Here is a 20,921-nt window from a genome sequence, read left to right as displayed (position 1 = left end):
GCAGTCACCATTGTAATGTAGGACGTGTGGCAGCCAGTTTGTGGGAAGCAAGGATTTACATACTGTAATGTGATGATGACTAAATAATTTGCGTTTTCTTGCTGTTGGTTGAGGAATAGATGTTGGCCGAAGCACCCACGGGAAGAGCGCCCCTGCTCTTCTTCAAATAGTGCCGATCTTCAACGTCTGCCCAAGAGGGAAGACGAGGCTTCTATTTTAACCTTTCATCCTAATTGTGGCATCTGTGACAGTGCAGCTCTTTCCCAGTTCAGTACTGGTGAGTCAGCGATGGGCTCAAGTCTTGGGAGTGACGTGTCATCTTTAGGGAACAGACCAAAGCTCCATCTTTGCAGCAGAATAATACAAGCAAATTACACCTTCTAACATTCCTGTGTGTATAAAACTGTGTTAACTGACTTACCGTGATCAATACTCACTTGGGAGATGCTACATATCAATGTATAATTAGACAATACAAAAACCTCAGATCACCAGCAGTAATGAAGAGCATCTTGACAATGCAACATAATATATTACGTACTGTAGATACAAGGCTTATTCGGCTCATCCCAACCTCCAAGGACCGACTCCAAATTCCGATCGGGCCGTTTGTCATCTCTCCCACCACAAGCTTTAAACTGTTGGAATTATAAATTGATCCAATTGCTCCTTGAATGCTTTGGTTTGATGCATGAAGACGTTGTGAGGCGTCCTGTGGATTGCCAATTAGCCCCGTTGCTCATTGAAGAGAGGTGCCTTGCCCCTCCTAAGTAGCAAGGTGTACAGTTCGGAACAGAAACAATCTGTTAACAACTTTAGAGAAGGGAGATTTAACAGAGCTGTTTGAAACGATGAAGGGTTTTGATCGAGTAGAGAGGAAGAAACTGATTCTATTGGTAGGAGGATTGATAACCAGACAACGCAGATTTAGGATAACTAGAAAAAGAATCAAGGGGGAGAGGTGAGAATGTTTTTGTTTTTGGACACAATAAGGTTACATTGATCTGCAATTTACACTGATTGAAACAATAGTGGATGCAGATTCAATTGTATCTTTCAAAATGTATACTTAAAAAGAAAGACTCTGAAATTCTATGGAGGGAAAATATAGAATTAATTGAGTAGGTCTTTCAAAGAGTAGGTACAGCTACGAAGCACTGAATGGTCCTGTAAGATTCTCTGATTCGAGAAGATAAGCTTTGCGCTTTGTTGCTTATTGTTCAACACCGTGGGGCTGCCATGGTTCAAACAATTGGCCAGGTTGTGACTCAGCCAGCTATGTGGAAAATACTGGCAACATTGAGACCGGTGACACCATAGCAACATCAAGCACAAACAAACAATGAAATGTTTTTTAATGATTGGTAAATTAGCTTATAAACACGATGCAGTGTGAATCAGTATTCAGCACGAGGTCCTTACACTGCCCAGCTTGATGCAGGGCTTTACAGATAATTATTCATCAAAGGCATATTAAACAATCATTTCATATCGTTTCGCCCTGATGAAGTGCACTGAGGCATGTCTCCATGTCTGCCAGTAGCAGCATCGCTATAAGAAGTAGTGAGTGAACATGGAATGCTTCCTTACTGGGATAAGGAGCATTGGAAGTAGCTCTTTCGAATTTATTCCAGTATTTAGTTAGATCATGGTTGATCTATACAATAGCTGGGCCTAGCTGCTTTGTTGCTCGAATCTTCAACACTCCTGCCGAACAAAATCTATTACTTTTTGAAATTTTCTGATTTGGAGGAAACATTTGATTAACACTACCCTTTATGTAAAGATGTGGGGCAGGATTCTCCTCCCCCCCCCTCCTCCCCCCCCCCCCCCCCCCCCCCCCCGGGTCGGAGAATCAGCCGGGGCCGGCGTCAATCCCGCCCCCGCCGTGTCCCGAATTCTCTGCCACCCGAGATTCAGCGGGGGCGGGAATCGCGCTGCGCCGGTTGGCAGGCACCCCGCGCCGATTCTCTGGTCCACGATGTGCCGAAGTCTTGCCGCTGACAAGCCTCTCCCGCCAGCGGGAATCAAAGCACCTACCTGACCGGCGGGATTGGCGGCACGGGCGGGCGCAGGGGTAATGGGGCAGGGGCACGGGGCGATCTGAACCCGGGGGGCGCCCCCACGGTGGCCTGGCCCGCGATCGGGGCCCACCGATCGGAGGGTGGGCCTGTGCCGTGGGGGCACTCTTTTTCTTCCGCCTTCGCCATGGTCTTCACCATGGCGGAGGCGGAAGAGACCCCCCACCCTCCACATGCGCCGGGACTTATGCCAGCCGGCGAAGTTCTTTCGGCCCCGGCTGGCGTGGCGCCAAAGGCCGTTCACGCCAGCCGGCGAAGCGGGAACCACTACGGCGTGGACCTAGCCCCTCAATGTGAGGGCTTGGACCCTAAAGGTGCAGAGACCTTCACGCCGGAGTGGTTCACGCCACTCCAACATGCCGGGACCCCCCGCCCCGCCGGGTAGGGGAGAATCCCGGCCTTGATTCCTTATATCATCCCCTGAATGACTAAGATCTATTTTACATGTCTCCTTGTTCCAGACTGCCACCAGAGGAATCTAACCCATTCTCCTATCCCATTAACTTCTTTAACTATCTCACACATCTGGGTGGGATTCTCCGTTAAAGCTGCTCAGTGCTGGCTCGAATGAAGAATCCGTGGGAGGTCTACGCGAAGAAAATCGGAACGAACTCTTCACCGATTCTGGTACTGGTGATGGGCTCGCACTGGCGGAGCCGAAAACACCTGCCTCCTGTGCCGAAAACGGCCGGGTCCTGGACCGCACATGCGCATGGCTGACGAACTACAGCGGTCGCGGCCATGCAACATGGCGCTGGCCATGCGCTGATCCAATCCACAAACTGCGACCCCATGGCCCACCCCTGGCCACCCCCCACCAGTCCCCCAGCCCTCGCATTGGAGGGGGCAGAGACTCGCAAACCGGCGTCAAACCGGTGATGGCCCCGATTCTGCCGTCAAAATTGATTCTCCGTCCAATCGCTGATTATGGTCTCGGTGTCGGGCAATGGAGAATCCCGCACCTGATTTAGGTCACCCCTCAATCATTTACACTTCGGAAGGGCCAGGGAGCTCTGTACTCAGTCCATAAGACATAGGAGCGGAATTAGGCCACGCGGCCCATCGAGTCTGCTCCGCCATTCAATCGTGGCGTGCTATTTTTCTCATCCACATTCTCCGGCCTTGTCCCCATAAACCCTGATCTTCTTATTAATCAAGAACCTATCTATCCCTGTCTTAAAGACACTCAGTGATTTGGCCTCCACAGCCTTGTGCAGCAAAGAGTTCTTCCTCAGCTCTGTTTTAAAGGATCGTCCATTTAGTCTGAGATTGTGCCCTCTGCTTCTAGTTTTTCAGAAAAGGAGAAACATCCTCTCCACATCCACTCTATCCAGGCCTCGCAGTATCCTGTAAGTTTCAATAAGATCCCCTCATCCTTCTAAACTCCAACGAGTACAGACCCAGTCCTCAACCGCTCCTCATACGACAAGCCCTTCATTGCAGTGAAATTCCTCTGGACCCTTTCCAAGGCCAGCACATACTTTCTCACTGCTCACAATACTCCAGATGGAGTCTGACCAGAGCCTTATACAGCCTCAGAAGTACATTCCTGGTCTTGTATTCTAGTACCTTTTAGGGACTTCCTCACTGCCGACTGAACCTACACGTTTACCTTAAGAGAATCGTGAGTGGGCAGCATGTTGGCGCAGTGGGTCAGCCCTGCTGCCTCATGGCGCCGAGGTACCAGGATCGATCTCAGCTCTGGGTCACTGTCTGTGTGGAGTTTTCACATTCTCCCCGTGTTTGTGTGGGTTTCGCCCCCTCAACCCAAAGATGTGCAGGCTAGATGGATTGGCCACTCTGAATTGCCCCAAAATTGGAAAAAATGAATTGGGTACTCTAAATTTAAAAAAAAAGAGAATTGTGAACAAGGACTCCCAAGGCCCTTTGTGCTTCTGATTTCCTAAGCATTTCCCCATTTACAAAATAGTCAATGCCTCCTTTCCTCCTTCTAAAGTGCATAACTTCACACTTTTCCACATGGTAGTCCATCCGCCACTTTGTCCAGTCTCTTAGCCTATCCAAGTCTTTCTGTAGCCCGTCGGCTTCCTCAATACTACCTGTCCCTCTACAGATCTTTGTATCATCTGCAAACAGTGCCTTCAGTTCCTTCTTCCAGATCATTTATGTATATTGTGAAAAGTTGTTGGCCCAGCACCGACCCCTGACGCACACCACTAGTCACCAGCTGCCATCCTGAAAAAGACCCCTTTATCCCCACTCTCTGCCTTCTGCCCGTCAGCCAACCCTCTATCCATGCCAGGATCTCACCCTTAACACCATGGGCTCTTAACTTATTTAACAGTCTCCTATGCGGCCTCCTATGCGGTCATTGTTATGTACCTTCTAGCGAGAAACTCAGAGCAGCAGAGTGATAGACCTAGGATCACGACATTCAGCCACGTAACTATATTTGGTCCCTGATTTTGATGGAGCCAGAATGACTCCAGAGCCATTTAAAAATGACGGTCGGGTCCCAATTTTAGGACTCACATCACCATTCCCGGTGCCCCCAGTTTTCACTGGCGTGGGATGTGGATGCAGGTAACAAGCCTGTGTGCTGTACTCCTGACCTGTTCAGCCCCATTGTGGTGATAGATATCTCCATCCCCTTTGTTCCCTCATACTTTCCATGCCAAATCATGGCTCTTCCATGCCCACTCATCCAATATACACAATGTACAGAACCGCACAGTAACAATGGCATATGTGGAACTGCTCAGGAAACAAAAAGTCAATTCACATTCCCATTTCTGCAGGGGTTTCCTCCCACAGTCCAAAGATGTGCAAGTTAGGTGGATTGGATATGCCAAATTGTCCCAAAGTGGGGTTACAAGAATAAGGTGAGCCTAGATTAGGGTGCTCTTTCAGAAGGTCGGTGAAGACTCAATGGTCCGAACGGCCTCCTTGTGCCCTGTAGGGATTCTATGATTTATGATATATCTTCTTTTGAAAAAAAATTCCTACAAAGTTCCTACAATCCTATAAAAGTATTACAGATTATTAAAGTATCAATAACAGAGTCTTCAAACACTTCAAACCTCTTAACCTTGTGCAAATTGTAAACACTGAGACATTAACAAAAGATATAATTGAGAGGACAATTTATTATAATCACTTAAAGATGCCAATCAAGCAAACTCAACAGTTCTCTCCAGCTTGCTGAGTAAATCTTTTTCTGAACTTGGGCTCTGAGCCAAGCAAACTTTATTTTTTTTTTTATAAATTTAGATTAGCCAATTATTTTTTCCAATTAAGGGGCAATTTAGCGTGGCCAATCCACCTACTCTGCACATTTTTGGGTTGTGGGGGCGAAACCCACGCAGACACGGGGAGAATGTGCAAACTCCACACGGACAGTGACCCAGAGCCGGGATCGAACCTGGGACCTCAGCGCCGTGAGGCGGTTGTGCTAACCACTAGGCCACCATGCTGCCCTTGAGCCAAGCAAACTTAATGGGAACAGATGTAAGAACGCTTTCTTTCACAGGAGAGATACATAAGCAGTTGCTGGAATTGCTCGCTTCTGCTTTGATGTAGTATTCAAACTTGGCCCCGCTGTTGAGAGGAGGTGGAATGTGTGTGCAGCTTGGGTGTTTGCATGAGCTGTGGCACAGTTGGAAGCCCTCTTGCTTTTGGGTTCCAAGTTCAAGCCCCACTGCAGTGGTTCCAGCACAAAAATCAAAGCTGGCACTAGACTGCTGCTGGACTGTTGGAGGTATGAGGCGTGATTCTCTGCCCGGCCCACCAGTTTTCTTGTGCCCTCCCGCCGGGTCGGAGAATCCCCAGGGGGTGACGCGAATCCGGCCCCGCCGCCGGCTACTGTATTCTCTGGTGGCATTTTTCGGGCGGGGTTCACGCCACCCTGGTCGAGGGCCGTTGTCAGCAGTCCCCCGGCAATTCTCTGGGCCCCGATGGGCCGAGCGGCCGTCCGATTTTGGCCAGTCCCACGGGCGTGAACCACTCACATCTGTCACCAGCGGGACCTGGCAGGTAAGTCAGCTGGGGTGGTGCTCGGGGGAGCGTGGGGGAGTCCTGCCCGGAGGGAGCGTCCACGGTGGCCTGGCCCGTGATCGTGGCCCACCGATCTGCGGGTGGGCCTATGCCATGCTGGCACTCCTTCCTTCTGCGCCGGTCCCTGTAGCGCTCTGCCATGGCCGGCGCGGAGAAGAGAACCCTTCCCCCGCACGTGCGTAGGTTCCGCGCATGCGCACGATCACTCCGGCCCTATGGCGCACGCGCGAACTTGCGCAGTCCCTTCGCCACCAGCTGGAGCGGCGCAAATCCCTCCTGCGTCCACCTAGCCCCTGGACAGGTGAGAATTCCTCACCTTGGGGCCCGTTGATGCCCGAATGATTGACGCCGGTTTTCTTGCCGGCGTGGGGACTTAGGGCGGGAGTCTCTGATCCTGAGGCTAAGTGTTGACGCCATCGTAAACGCCGACGCGTTTCCCAATGGCGTAAACATGGCCTCAGGATCATCAATTCTGGCCCCTACAGGGCCAGTATGGCACTGGAGCAACCGTCGCCACTCCAGCTGCTGATCCCGGCGTCAACTGGGTGTCATGGGGTCTGCACATGCGCAGTGGCACCGGCACCAACACGCGCATGCACAGTGGCTCCCTTCTCCGCACTGGCCCCAACGCAACATGGCATAGGGCTACAGGAGCCGGCGCGGAAGAAAGGAGGCCCCCAGCCTGAGAGGTCGGCCTGCCGATTGGAGGGTCCCGATCGCAGGCCAAGCCACAGGGGAGCGCCCTCCACCCCCCCCCCCCCCCCCCCCCCACCGTGGGTCTAAGTCCCCAGAAGGGAGAATCCCGGCCCATGTTCTGACACCAGAGGATATAATTTCTGTCTGTTGACACCATTGAATCTTACCCATCAGCTTAAAGTGATCGATGATGTAATTGCTCAACACAGTGGAGTAGAACTCATGTTTATGAAACCTGCCTTCATCATTTAACCCAAAAAGCCCTATGGGTAGAAGCCCACACACACACGGGGAGAATGTGCAGACTTCGCACAGACAGTGACCCAAGCCGGGAATCGAACCTGGGACCCTGGAGCTGTGAAGCAATTATGCTAACCACTGTGCTACCGTGTTGCCCTAGGTGTGGGGGGTAGATTTATATTGATTCACGTGTTCAGCTCCACAACCAAAAGTTTAACTTTTTGACATTTCTCCTATATCTTTGGCTGCCTGGAGGCTGTTGGCAATTCTTGACGATGCCACGCCTCAGCGGGGTGCCTTAGCTGCCATCATTCACCTGGAAAATCCAATCAACCTGAGACCAAAATACCACGGGGCTCAGGAGAAAAGTCCCGCTATGCCGAAGATGTGCGAAGATGTCAGGAAAGAGTAAAATCTCTCGTCAAACCTCTCCATTCCATTGCACCGAGTGCTGTATTTTGATCAATCCAATTGACAGGTGGTGGGAGCCATCTGTGTCGCCCCTCACCCCTCCCTTGCATTGGGCAAGGTGCACAATGGAGATCAGGGGCATTTCCACAAGCCAGCAAGAGAGAATTAGTGGGTCAGTCAGCCTTGAGCCTTTGTTGAGAGTATTTTTCGCCTCTGGCTGCAATTTGTCTGGGAGCAAGGAACATGGTAAGAGAGACTATTGGACTGAAGGATTTCTAAACAACAGGAGAAAGATCATGGCTGGATCTTCACTCCCTCGGCAGGTAACTTGAGTCAGAACATTTCCCAGCTCAGTGCACTCTCCTCAAGAAAACATGTCCACAATGGCACACTTTTCACTCCGGGCCCTTGGAGTAATATCATCAACCAGCTGCTTGAAATAGATTTCTCCCACTCATCACTAACACAGGCAGGCTGCATTTTTTAAAGGGTTGGATATTTAAATAATTTTAACAGTTCTGCACACATACCTCCATACATGGATTGGCCATGCTAAATTACCCCTTTTTGTCCAAAAAAAAAGTTAGGTGGGGTTACTGGGTTATGGGAATAGGGTGGAAGTGTGGGCTTGGATTGGGTGTTCTTTCCAAAGGCCGGTGCAGACTTGATTGGCCGAATGGCCTCCTTCCGCACTGTAGATTCCAAGATACCTTATCTGCTATTCACATGCATTTCCAACTCCTCCATAATTTTGTGACTCCCAAACTGCATGATAGGACACTTCCTACTGCAAAAATGGGTCTGTTTGAACTCAGCATTGTGAAATTAAAATGGCCCTGCTAAGATGACGCTTCCTTCATGTGCGAATAGCGCCCTTTCCCCGACTGGCAAAAATGGGATCAGTCAGTCCTGTCATTTTTGAAGGCCCACTGTGCCTCCACAACTCCTCAAAAATCCGGCCTAACATTGCAATACAGAGGATTAGGCAAAATTTCACCTTGGGCAGCAATGAAAAACTGGTGGCATGTGAACCGGGTGGGTTATCCTTTATCGCTCATTTCACATTACTGTCCAAGACAAATTTCCAACATAATTCTTTTTAAAGCTGCCTTCCCTTTGTCAATTTTTCAAGACTCTTCTAATCTGGTCAACTCTCCTCAGATCCAACTACAGATCAGGAACCTGTTTCCGTCGAAGACAATGAAAATGTCAGCCTGACAGAGCAGATAACGGTCGTGGTGAAACAGCCAGCGTTCATCGCTGGCATTGGAGGAGCGTGCTGGGTGATCCTGATGGGGTTCAGTGTGTGGCTGTACTGCCGAAGAAAGAAAAGGAAGGAGCTCAGTCATTTCACTGGTGAGTTGGAAAGTCACAACCATAGTGTATATTTATATAGTGGTTGCCTCATAGGAGATTGCCCGAGGCACTTCACTGTCATACATAATTTAACAATATTGAAGCTATTTGGACACGTGCTTAAGGTTGCATTTTAAAGGTAGGCTTTAGGTTGCATTTAAAAAAAAATAAATTTAGTGTATCCAATTAATTTTTTTCCAATTAAGGGGCAATTTAGCATGGCCAATCCACCTACCCTGCACATCTTTGGGTTGTGGGGGTGAAACATGCGCAGACACGGGGAGAATGTGCAAACTCCACACGGACAGTGACCCAGAGCCGGGATCGAACCTGGGACCTCGGCGCCGTGAAGCAACAGGGCTAACCCACTGCGCCACCGTGCTGCCCTAGGTTGCATTTTAAAGGAAAGAATGGTGGATAGCTTTATGAATGGAATTCCAGAGCTTGGGCCTTGGCAATTGAGGGCATGGCCATTAACAGTGGAGCGATGAAAATTGGGAGCAAGAGGACAGATTTGGAGGAGTGCAGGAATCTCAGAAGACCGTAAGACAGGTTACAGGTGCAGGAGGAATATGGCTTGCATGGTTATGAACTCCATGATAAGAACTGTAAAATCAAGGCATTGCTAGAATGGGAATCAGTGTGAATTAGAGAGTTCATGGAGAGAGGTCTTTTTTTAATATATATATCTCCATCTTCATTGTAGGGTATAGACTTAGTACGCACACTGAATCTTATCACAGAGGGCAGTTGTAATATTCTCACCCATCCACCTGTACCACAGTGAGTACCCCTTTAGAACCCCCTTTGATTCCTTGGTCACTTTCCAATAGCTGTCCAAAGTGGGCTAGCAAGCCAGGCAAGTGTATCAAACTCAATACCCCAACCACCTTTCTCTACCCCCATCCCACCCTACACATCTGTTGTATAGAGAGCAGGCTCTTGTGTTTTCCTCAGGGCTATCCCTTCTTTCCTGAAGGTGCTGATTCATGATGATGTACCTCCTGTTGGGTCTTTCCTGTCGCTACAGAGACACTATTCTGTGTATGTCAGTCTAAGTGAAGGCTGTAAGTGGCAGGCCCTTCAATCACGGAGGGTAAGAGGGTGTCCCTCAAGCTTGTTCTCATGTGGCTACGGCTAATTGTAGCACCAACTGCCTCTCCAACTAAGATCTATTAAAGAAGCAAAGACTACAAAACAATTTGAACAATGTGCTTAGTAACACGCTGGGCTGGAGGGTTGCTGCTGTTGGAACCTGCCTACGGTTGTTTTGTAACGAGGGGAGGTTGCCGACCATGATCAGGGTCACTTGATGGCAGAATATAGAAAATATGTCTCTTCTGGGGTCATAGCTTCATGTAAGCCTGGAGGAAATTCTGTTTTACACTCTTAACTTGGGTCACAGATACCCGCTGGGTGAAGAACGAGACTCAGTTGTTCTGGTAGCTCAGTTCTGTACAGATACACAGGTAGTTTCAACATCATCCACTCTAGTTCTGGCAATTGATGGCAGGAGTAAGTTGTCCCATGGGAGTCTTTCTATGCATCTCAGCAATATTCATCTCACAATTATAATGCGCGAACAATATCTGTTCTGCCTCCTCCATTACAGCACTAACCAAGCTCATCAACTTCCAGATAAGTGGACACATTCTCTAGATGCTGACCATGAGCTGTTCAGTTGACCTTTGCTGACATAGAATGCACTGAATCACTCCAGGTTACTGAGTAGCTGAGACCATGAAGTATGTGACAGTTCCATATCTTCCTTTCTTGCGCCCGTAACAATTCTACCATTTTGTGTTGAAGAAAACAAACCACTATTGTTCCCTCTCAGCCACCGTGCTCCAGCCGAGTGAATGGACAAATAGACTGCCTCAGGGTACGGATGCTAAATTTCCCCTGCTGGTGGGGAAGAACCTTTCCTCCTCATGACACCTCTTTGAGCGCAGCTGAATTAAGAGGTGTGGGGAATCTCCGGCACTGACACATGGACTATTCACTTGTGGCATTGCACAGTTAGAATTGCAATTTTGTTCTCAAGTTTAAAAAAAAAAATGGGATGCCATACCTAGCACAAAGGAAGGTGGTTGTGGTTGTTTGTGATCAGTCAACATCCGGGACATTACGACAGGAGTTCCTCTGGATAGCGTCCTTGACCCAGCCATCTCAGCTGCTCCATCAATTACCTTTCTTCCATCATAGGTCAGATGTGGGGATGTTCGCTGATGATTGCACAATGCTCAGCACCATTTGCAACTCCTCAGACTGAAACAATCCATGTGCAAATGCAGCAAGACCTAAAGCATATGCAGGATTGGGCTGACAAGTGGCAAGTAACATTAGCGCCACACAAGTGCCAGACATCCACCATCTCCAATAACAGAGAATCAAACCGTTGCCCCTTGACATTCAATGACATTACCATCACTAAATCCCCCACTATCAACATCCTGGGGGTTACCGTTGACCAGAAGCTGAACTGAACTAGCCACATTAATACTGTGATTACAAGAGCAGGCCAGAGGCTCGGAATCGTGCAGTGAGAAACTCACCTCCTGACTCCTCAAAGCCTTTATACCACCTACAAGGCACAATTCAGGAGTGGGATGGAATGCTCCTCACTTGCCTGGATGAGTGAAGCTCCAAGAACACTCGAGAAGCTCAACACCATCCAGGACAAAGCAGCCTGCTTGACTGTCACCCTTTCTGCAAATATTCACTCCCTTCACCACCGATGCACAGTTGCAGCTCCTTAGAAAACACCAAGGCTCCTTAGGCAACACATTTGAAACCCATGACCAGTACCATCTAGAAGGACAAGGGCAGCAGATACATGGGAGCACCACCACCTGAAGGTCTCTCGCCAAGTCAATCACCATCGTGACTTAGAAAGATATCGCCAAGGGCAGCACGGTGGCCTAGTGGTTAGCACAACCGCCTCACGGCGCTGAGGTCCCAGGTTCGATCCCGGCTCTGGGTCACTGTCCGTGTGGAGTTTGCACGTTCTCCCCGTGTCTGCGTGGGTTTCGTCCCCACAACCCAAAAATGTGCAAAGTAGGTGGATTGGCCACGCTAAATTGCCCCTTAATTGGAAAAAAAAAATAATTGGCTAATCTAAATTTAAAAAAAAGAAAGATATCGCCATTCCTTCACTTTGGCTGGGTCAAAATCCTGGAACTACCTCCCTACCAGCCCTGTGGGTGTACTTACACCTCAGGGACTGCAGCGGTTCAAGAAGGCCGCACACAAGACCTTCTCAAGAACAATTGACAATGGGCAATAAATGCTGGCCTAGCCAGTAAAACCCACATCCCTTAAAAATGAATTTATTTAAAAATTAAAAAAAAAAAAATTAGAGTACCCAACTCTTTTTTTCCAATGAAGGGGTAATTTAGCGTGGCCAATCCACCTAGCCTGCACATGTTTCGGTTTTGTGGATGAGGCCCACGCAGACACAGGAGGCGGGTTCTCCGACCCCCCGCCGGACTGGAGAATTGCTGGGGGGGCGGCGTGAATCCCGTTTTCGGCCTGTCCTGCCGGTGTAAATTACACAAGGTTCTTAGCGGCGGGACCTGGCTCTGCGGACGTCTCGCGGAATTCTCGGGGGGCGTGCGGGGAGATCTGGCCCGGGGGCGGGGGGGGGGGGGGGGCACGGTGGCCTGGCCAGCGATCGGGGCCCACCGATCTGCGAGTGGGGCCCGTGGGGGCACTCTTTCCCTCCACGCCGGTCGCTGAGAAGAAACCCACTGCATGCGCAGGAAACGCGGCAGCGGTTCTGGGAACCCGCTGGCACGCCTGCGCATGCTGCATATCGCGCCGGCTGGCGGAGGCCCTTCAGCACTGGTTGGCACAGCACCGATCACTCCAGTGCCAGCCTAGCCCCCGAAGGTGCAGAGGATTCCGCACCTTCCAGGCGGCCCGATGCCAGAGTGCATCAAGCCACTCTTTGGCGCCGGTACGGCCTGCCCACCGGATACCGGAGAATTCCGCCCAAGGAGAATGTGGAAACTGCCAGTGACCCGGGGCCAGGGTCGAACCCGGGTCCTTGGCCCTGAAGCAGAAGTGCCAACCACTGCGCCACTGTTCTGCCCCTTAAGAATGAATTTTTTGTGTGCCTTTGCTCTACCTCTTGCTCAATAGGTTTATAATGCTTAGTGCCTCATCCTGTCAAAATAGAGATCAGGGGCTATATTTGTGGATGGCCATGATTCTTCCTCATTAATATCATGGCCTGGGTGACACAGAGAATGTTGGTTTCCCTTGTGGGAGAGTCTAGGACCAGAGGCATAATCTCAAAGTAAGGGGGTCACCCATTTAAAACAGAGATGAGGAGAAATTTCTTCTCTCAGAGCACAGTGAACCTGTAGAATTCTTTACCGTAGAGAGCTGTAGAGGCTGGGTTGTTAAGCATGTTCATGGCTGAGATAGTCAGATTTATAATCAGTGAGGGGATCGAGGGTTATTGGGATAAAATGGGAAAGTGGAGTTGAAGGTTATCACATCAGATTAGTGATGATCTCATTGAATGGTGGAGCAGACGCGATGGGCCGAATGACCTACTTCTGCTATTATGTTTTATGGTAAAGTCTTAATTCCATCTGCTGATGATCCTCTTTCCTCTCCTTTCCAGCTTCCTTTGCATACACACCAGCAGGTATGTTACGTAGCCATGATCTATTCTCTGAAATTTGGAACTGTTGCCTTGTAGTCTGCAAAGGCTATAACTGTGAAGTAAAGTAACAAAGCTCCAAAGGCCATTCAGTAAGGGCAGTGCTCTACCAAGCTTTTACATGGCCGCATCAGATGAGTTGTTCTGCTCGTAACAGACACGAGAAAATTATCTTGACTGCAGTGGTTCAGTGCACTCCTATTAAAAGAACTGCAAACTAATTCCTGGCTGTCTTTTTAAATTAAATGATTTATCCGGAATGGTAGCCCTCAGTCAGATCAATTTTATTCAGTGTATTGTGCACCCTTGTGATGCAGCGTTAAGTATATGCTGGGAGAGCTGAACTGTTTGGAAACCTGATGAGAAAATGGCCGCCTGTCAACCTTGCAGGGGGAGCTGGTCAATAAAATGGATTTTCTTTTCAAAGAACTGCTGTAAGCAAAAAAAAAAAAAGAGAGAAATAAATTAACATGGATCAATCAGGCTGTCCAGACACTAAAAGAATGGAAATGTACTGGTTCTCATTAGAAAAGACAACTCTTCAAAAACACAGGGGCCAAAATCTCGACCACATCCAACTCAAATGCCTTGACAATTCAGCCCTGTATGCACACCAGGGAGAACTCTTCATTTTATTTTAATATTGCTATGGGATTATGTTATACCAAGCCAAGAGGGGTAAAGAGTCCTCTGTTTAACATCTTGGGCGGTATTCTCCCCGACCCGGCAGGGCGGGGAGTCCCAGCATAGCGGAGTGGCGCCAACCACTCCGGCGTCGGGCCTCCCCAAAGGTGCGGAATTCTCCGCACCTTTAGGGGCTAGGCCCGCGCTGGAGTGGCTCCCGCTCCGCTGACTGACCGGCGTCGGGGCTGGCCGAAAGGCCTTCGCCGGTCGGCGTCAGTCCACGCATGCACCGGAGCGTCAGTGGCCGCTGACGTCACCACCGGCGCATGCACGGTGGAGGGGGTCTCTTCCGCCTCCACCATGGTGGAGGCCGTGGCGGCGGCGGAAGAAAAAGAGTGCCTCCACGGCACAGGCCCGCCCGCCGATCAGTGGGCCCCGATCGCGGGCCAGGCCACGGTTGGGGCACCCCCCCCGGGGTCCGATCGCCTCGCGCCCCCCCCCACCCCCAGGACCCCCGGGGCCCGCTTGTGCCATCTGCTCCCCGCCTGCACAGAGGTGGTTTAAACCACGTCAGCGGGAGAGGCCTGACAGCGGCGGGACTTTGGCCCATCGCAGGCTGGAGAATCGCCGCGGGGGGCCCGCCGACCGACAGGGCGCGATTCCTGCCCCCGCCGATTCCCGGGTGGCGGAGAATTCCGGCCACAGCAGGGGAGGGATTTATGAAGACCCTGGGTGATTCCCTGACCCTGCGGAGGGTCGGAGAATTCTGCCCAAAAGGCAGCTCCTGTAAGTGCAGTTCTGTACCAGAGAGGCAGCCTAGATTTTGCGCTCATTATTCATAGAGTCAGAGAATGGTTATAGCATATAAGGAGGCCATTCAACATGTCATGTCTATGCCGTCTCTCTGTAAGAATAAGTCACTGAGTGCCACTTCACCATTTTGTCCCTGTAGCCCTCCATACCGTTAGAAATAATCCAATTCTCTTTGAAAGCCACAGTTGAACCTTCCTCCATCATGTGCTCAGGCAGTCCATCCCAGATCCTGATCGCTCACTGTATAAAAAACCTTTTCCTCATGTCTCCGTTTTGCACTCTTTGCCAGATACCTGAAATCTGCCTCCCCTGGTTCTCATTTCTTCCAACAATGGTTTCAGTTTGTCCCTTCCCGACCTCTCATGATTTTGAACACCTCTATCAAATCTTCTCTCAGCCTTCTCACCTTCAAGGACAATAATCCAATTTGTCCAGACTAACTACTTAACTTCCTGAAACCTTTATTATTCTGAATGAATAACACGGACTCCTTAACTTCCCCTGTTTATTCCTGGAAGTCAGAAATTCAATTCCCAGAGTACTTCATCAATTTTCCCAGAAAGCAGCAATACTCAGGGTGGGAGGTCAGTGTGTCAGGTTGCATTTTGAACTTAATGTTCAGTTTTTCATTCCTACTTGTTAAATGTTCATTTTTTTCACCCTGTTCGTTTTGTGTCTCCATTATGGCCTAAGGATGCAGCTTGTTCTAAAACTGTAACTTGTATTTGTTTTTACGCAGTAGGTTTTCCACATGCAGAGGCCTCGGGTATTTCAAGCAGCAGGCAAGTCACAACTAACTAATTTAAATAAATTTACATGCCAGGTTTTTTTGCTAGCGAGTTGTAACCTCCCGATATCTCCTCCCAGGCCAGGAATCCTGAACGCAAATGTCACCAACTACCCCTGGTTGGCAGACTCATGGCCAGCCACTAACCTGATGCGGAATGGGAACGGGAAGGAAAGCAATGCCAGCACCTGTATGACAAAACATGAAGCTACGGAGCGATTTTACAATGGTGAGTGAGGCACTGGGATTGTCGAGGTGCCCACGAGGGCAGGCGAGGTATCTGTCATCTCATGGCTGTTTATATTTGTGTGGATGTTGGGTATAATATCCAGCAGGCACTAGCCAGTGTATTGGTGCTGTGCGCGTCACAACAGCGATGTCACCTTTTCGATTTTCTAAACTGCACTCCCAGTGGGCACAGCTCCCGGCGGGAAGTGCAGCTTAGTGGAATCACACTTTATGTTTCTTTCTGAAGCCATTAATGCTATGATGCACGCACGTGTGACGTAGACAGTTAAGTGATGGATGACTCTTACTCAAACGGAAATGGTGTGTCATATTGGTACCGTTTTGCTCTATCAAGCCTTTTGAGAAATATATTTTTGGGATATAGTTGTTCTTGGAAAGGCTGACGTTGAATGTCTGTCTCTAGTTGCCCTTTGAAGGTGGCAGTGGGCGACATGTTTCCACAGTTTGATACAACTGTGTGATTGTGAGGCCACTTCAGTGGACAGTTGCGAGACAACCATTTTGGTGTGGAACCCTGGAATCACACCTAGGCCAGTTCACTTAAGAACTTAAATTTATCTCTGAAGACTAGTCAAATGGTTGGGATTTTACAGGAGTCTAACAGCTTTGTGGTTACTTTTACCAATCCCAGTATTTTATTTTATGATGTTTGGAACCAAATTCCAAATTCACAAACCACTGCACTGGGGTTCAACGCTCCGTTAGATTATTGGAAAATGCCTCTAATTATCAGGCCTGTAAAATGACCACTGCACCACCAAAGCTAAACGTATGTCGTACCTGCAGCCCCATCTGTGCTGAGTTCCATTTCTTGGGTGTGTTGCTGTGGCAAGGTACTGAGCAGGGGCCCTGGTGAATATTTACAGGGAGGTGGCAGAGTGGGTGGGATTGAGTGGGGATGCTGGTGGTGGTGCTGGAAAGCACATCTCTGTGGGGGAAACCAAGCGAGGCTGGGGGGTCAAGGGGGCACTTCCCTTCTGTATCTGGCAGCTTTTGCTTCCATCTCCCCATTGATTTTCCCAAGTACAGGCCAACCTGGCTGGAGACTGTTACCTTTATTTACACTACGGGATTTGATGATGCTCTGGAACTGTGCCACTTCTTGAGGATAGGTTGGGGACATGTTCCACCCTTCTTCCCCTGCAACCTTCTTCTGCAGGGGTAATATCAAGGTATATCTTCCTCAAGGAGAGAGGTAAAATGAGAGGTAGAGTGAACCTTCAGTATTGTGTGTCAATGTACTCATTGTATTATTTGTCGCCCATAACCTGTTATCAACAGATGCTGCTGATGATACAAGGCTCTGTAGTTTGAAAAACTTGCATTTGCATAATGTTGTAAAACTTAATCGAGACACCTTAAAGTGCTTTGCGTAGATGAATTACATTAGAGCCAGTTACTGTTGTTCTGTGAGTAAACACGTCAAGTATTTTGCACTCCAGAGCCTTCCACAGTCAGAGCGGTTAGCCAATGAATGTATCTTTTTGGTGGCAAAAGTTGAGGGAATAATGCTGATCAGAACATAATATGAGCTACTAGTGAGCTGTCCAGTAATTTTCAGGCAATAGCATGATCTTTAACATGCTACACAAAATGCTGGAATTGGCAGATTTTGGATGGATCTTGATGAATATCACATGCACCTCCAACAATGCTGCACTTGGCTAGACCACATTTGAAATACTGTGCCCCGTCCTCATATTTATATAGAATCATAGAATTTACAGCGCAGAAGGAGGCCATTCGGCCCATTGAGTCTGCACCGGCCCTTGGAAAGAGCACCCTACTTAAGCCCACGCCTCCACCCTATCCCCGTAACCCAGTAACCCCACCTAACCTTCCGACATTAAGGGGCAATTTAACATGCAACCCATTATATTATGGAAAAAAATATAAAGCCACTGAAGAAGGTGCTAAAAAGGATGACACCAGTACTAAGATTAAGATGATTGAACAGATTGGGGCACTGGAAGAGTCAAGATGAACTGAGAGGATTTTAACATTATAAAAGTGTTTGATAGGGTAGACATCGAGAAAATGTTTCCAAAATTGGGGGCCATTAATTTGAGATAATAACCAATAAACCTAATAGGGAATTCAAGAGAAACATCCTTACCCCCCAGGATATGTTCCTGCCAAGCATTAGAACAGCCCTCATCAAATTCCACAGACAAATTGATGTATGATTATGACCCTGGTGAACGATGCTTCTTTATCCTTCGTGACGTGCCTGCAGCCTCTGGCACAGTAGAATCCTCCAAATGCCTCACCAAATGGTCCAGCTGGATTGCCCTGTGTTTCACGCTGATCTAGCCACTGTTAGCCGAAGGATCTCCTGCACGGTTTTCTCTTCCCACTCCCATCTAATTATCTCCAGACCTCTCCCTGCCCCCTACTCCAAGTATTTATCCTTGGCCCCCTCATATTTTGGATGAGCAATAAATGCCTCCAATGGGGGGCAGTGTCCTTCAGCCCGTGCCATGAACTCTGTATCCCAACCACTGTCTTCATGTTCACCCTGGACACAATCCATACTCAACAGACTGAGCGGAACCTCGAGGTTGACCATGAGATGGGATTTGGTCCCTTATCTGTGCCATTACCAAAACTACCCATTTCACATCCTAACATCAGCAAGTCTCCACCTTTACCTCAGCCCTTAATTTTTCTATCACTTTCCCTATTTGTCCACGTTAGCAGCATTACCCAATCTTGACCTGGAATTTTTCACAAATCACTCTGAGGACCCACGCAGGACATCAGCCTTGCTGAAAATCTGTGTCACCTGATGTAACAACCTCCACTGATTTGATGGGTCCCAGTAGTTTCAAACAGTTTTAGGTCATTCAAATGAAGAAAAGCTGACTAAATTATTGATGAGCACTTTCTGCTCTGTTAACTTGCGCTTCCTCTGGGCTTTGTTGACAAACCTCATTGTTGCTGAATGTTTTATCTGTTGGCTACCTCAATCTAGACGCTGGCATTTCCAACTACATTGCTCAAACGGAGAAGTTTGGAACGATGGTATCAGATGGGCCCATCTACAGCACCATTGATTTCTGCCAGCGACGAGTTTGCGTACGTTCAATGCTCAGCAGACCCACCCTATACGCCAGCACACCTGTGGTGCCACTCGGAGTCCAAAACCAATACACAGCAGACCCAGTCAATGGGCACTGGGCCTCCAGCCTGGACCCTCCAATGCCCAGTACTCACAGCCTGAACGTGGCAGGCCAGAAGCTGGTAAGATGTTTAAAAATTGGCATCAGTTAATCAAAGTGATAACTACCCGAAAGAAAATCTTGTTAGAAACGTCAGCACCTGAAAGAAAATGGGCATCAAAGTTTTGGGCTCGAGAACCTGGGATTTTCTTCTCCTGCCCTTGCTCGGCCCGCAGTTTGCTACCATTTCATTATAGTGACAAGAAAAATTAAGGTGTGGTGAGTTCTGGAGCAGGCAATCCAAGGTATTTTAGTACTTAATATCCCTCACCCTGTCTCCCTTCCCCCGTGTGCCTTCTCAAGATGTATGCTTGTTTTCTGTCAATGCAGCTTCGTAGTCAGGCTATTGGGACAGGTGTAGGCCACTCAATCCCTCAAGCCTGATCACCATTCAATGCTTGTTTTATATAGCTTCTCCTTTTCCCGCCTGACAAAATGTGTCTATTCTTACTGCTCCAAAATAATGTCATCCGCCATGTGTCCACCAGTCTTTCTATGTCTTCTTTCACTGTACTCCTCACTGTTCACTGCACTTTCAAGTTTAATGTCATCTGCACATTTTTAAAATTCAGCCCTATGCACCCAAGCCTAACAAATGCATATCAATGAAAGCAGTACTCCCAATATGGACCCTGGGGAATGAGGGGCTGGTATAGTTCAGTTGGCTGGACTGCTGGTTCATGATGCAGAGCAAGGCTAACAGCCCCGGGTTCAATTCCCGTACCAGCTGAGATTATTCATGAGAGCTCCACCTTCTCAACGGTGTCCCTCACCTGAGGTGCCTTCACCACCAGTCAGCTCTCCCCCCCAAAGGGGAAACCATCATATGGTCATCTGCGACTATGGCAATTTTACTTTAGCATGGTCAATCCACTCACATCTTTGCTCAAGTTAGTTAAACGTGAGTTGCCTTTAGGGGCGGCACAGTGGGTTAGCCCTGCTGCCTCACTGAGGCTTCACCTGAGGAAGGAGCAGGGCTCCGAAAGCTCGTGTTTGAAACAAACCTGTTGGACTTTAACCTGGTGTTGTAAGACTTCTTACTCTGCTGCCTCGCGGCACTGAGGTCCCAGGTTCGATCCCGGCTCTGGGTCACTGCCCGTGTGGAGTTTGCACATTCTCCCCCTGTTTGCGTGGGTTTTGCTCCCACAACCCAAAAATGATGTGGAGATGCCGGCGTTGGGATTCACCTGAGGAAGGAGCAGCACTCAGAAAACTAGTGGGCGCGATTCTCCGCTCCCCACGCCACGTGGGAGAATCGCGGGAGGGCCCCCCGACTATTTCCACGACCCCCTGGCGCCCCCCAGCAATTCCCCCCCCCCTGGAAGAATCGACGCTTGCCGTTACCGGTGATTCTCCGACCCGGATGGGCCGAGCGGCCTGCCGTTCGCGACCGGTTCACGACGGCGGCAACCACACCTGGTCGCTGCCGTCGTGAAAACTCCGTGAGATGCCCGTTTGCAGCTTGTAGGGGGCCTGGTGGGGAATGAGCACCACGACTGTGCTCAGGAGGGGACAGGCCCGCGATCGTTGCCCACCGATCGTCGGGCCGGCGTCTCAATCGGACGCATGCGCGGGTTCGAGCTGTCAGCCGTCGTGACGTCAGCCGCGCATGCGCAGGTTGGAGCCAGCCAACCTGCACATGCGCGGCTGACGTCACATAGGCGCCGCCGTCGCGTCAATCTTGGCGCGCCGCCTGGCCCTCCCGATTTTTCCCGGGAGCGGAGAATCGTGCCCAGTGTTTGAAACAAACATGTTGG

General features: G+C 49.4%; 1 protein-coding gene across 1 annotated transcript in view; it reads left to right on the top strand.

Moving 5' to 3' along the window:
* Window positions 1-20,921, top strand: part of robo3 (roundabout, axon guidance receptor, homolog 3 (Drosophila)) — a 342,818-nt gene that overhangs the window by 272,488 nt on the left and 49,409 nt on the right. Inside the window, 6 exon segments of the mRNA XM_038779342.1 lie at window positions 8,604-8,798; window positions 13,432-13,455; window positions 15,647-15,689; window positions 15,775-15,923; window positions 18,918-19,121; window positions 19,124-19,186. Of these exon segments, the coding sequence (XP_038635270.1) occupies window positions 8,604-8,798; window positions 13,432-13,455; window positions 15,647-15,689; window positions 15,775-15,923; window positions 18,918-19,121; window positions 19,124-19,186 (678 nt within the window).

This window comes from Scyliorhinus canicula, chromosome 19, assembly GCF_902713615.1.
Source record: "Scyliorhinus canicula chromosome 19, sScyCan1.1, whole genome shotgun sequence".
In the NCBI taxonomy this organism is placed as follows: domain Eukaryota; kingdom Metazoa; phylum Chordata; class Chondrichthyes; order Carcharhiniformes; family Scyliorhinidae; genus Scyliorhinus; species Scyliorhinus canicula.
Note: the sequence above shows the minus strand (reverse complement) of the source record. Positions and strands in the feature narration are given on the sequence as shown.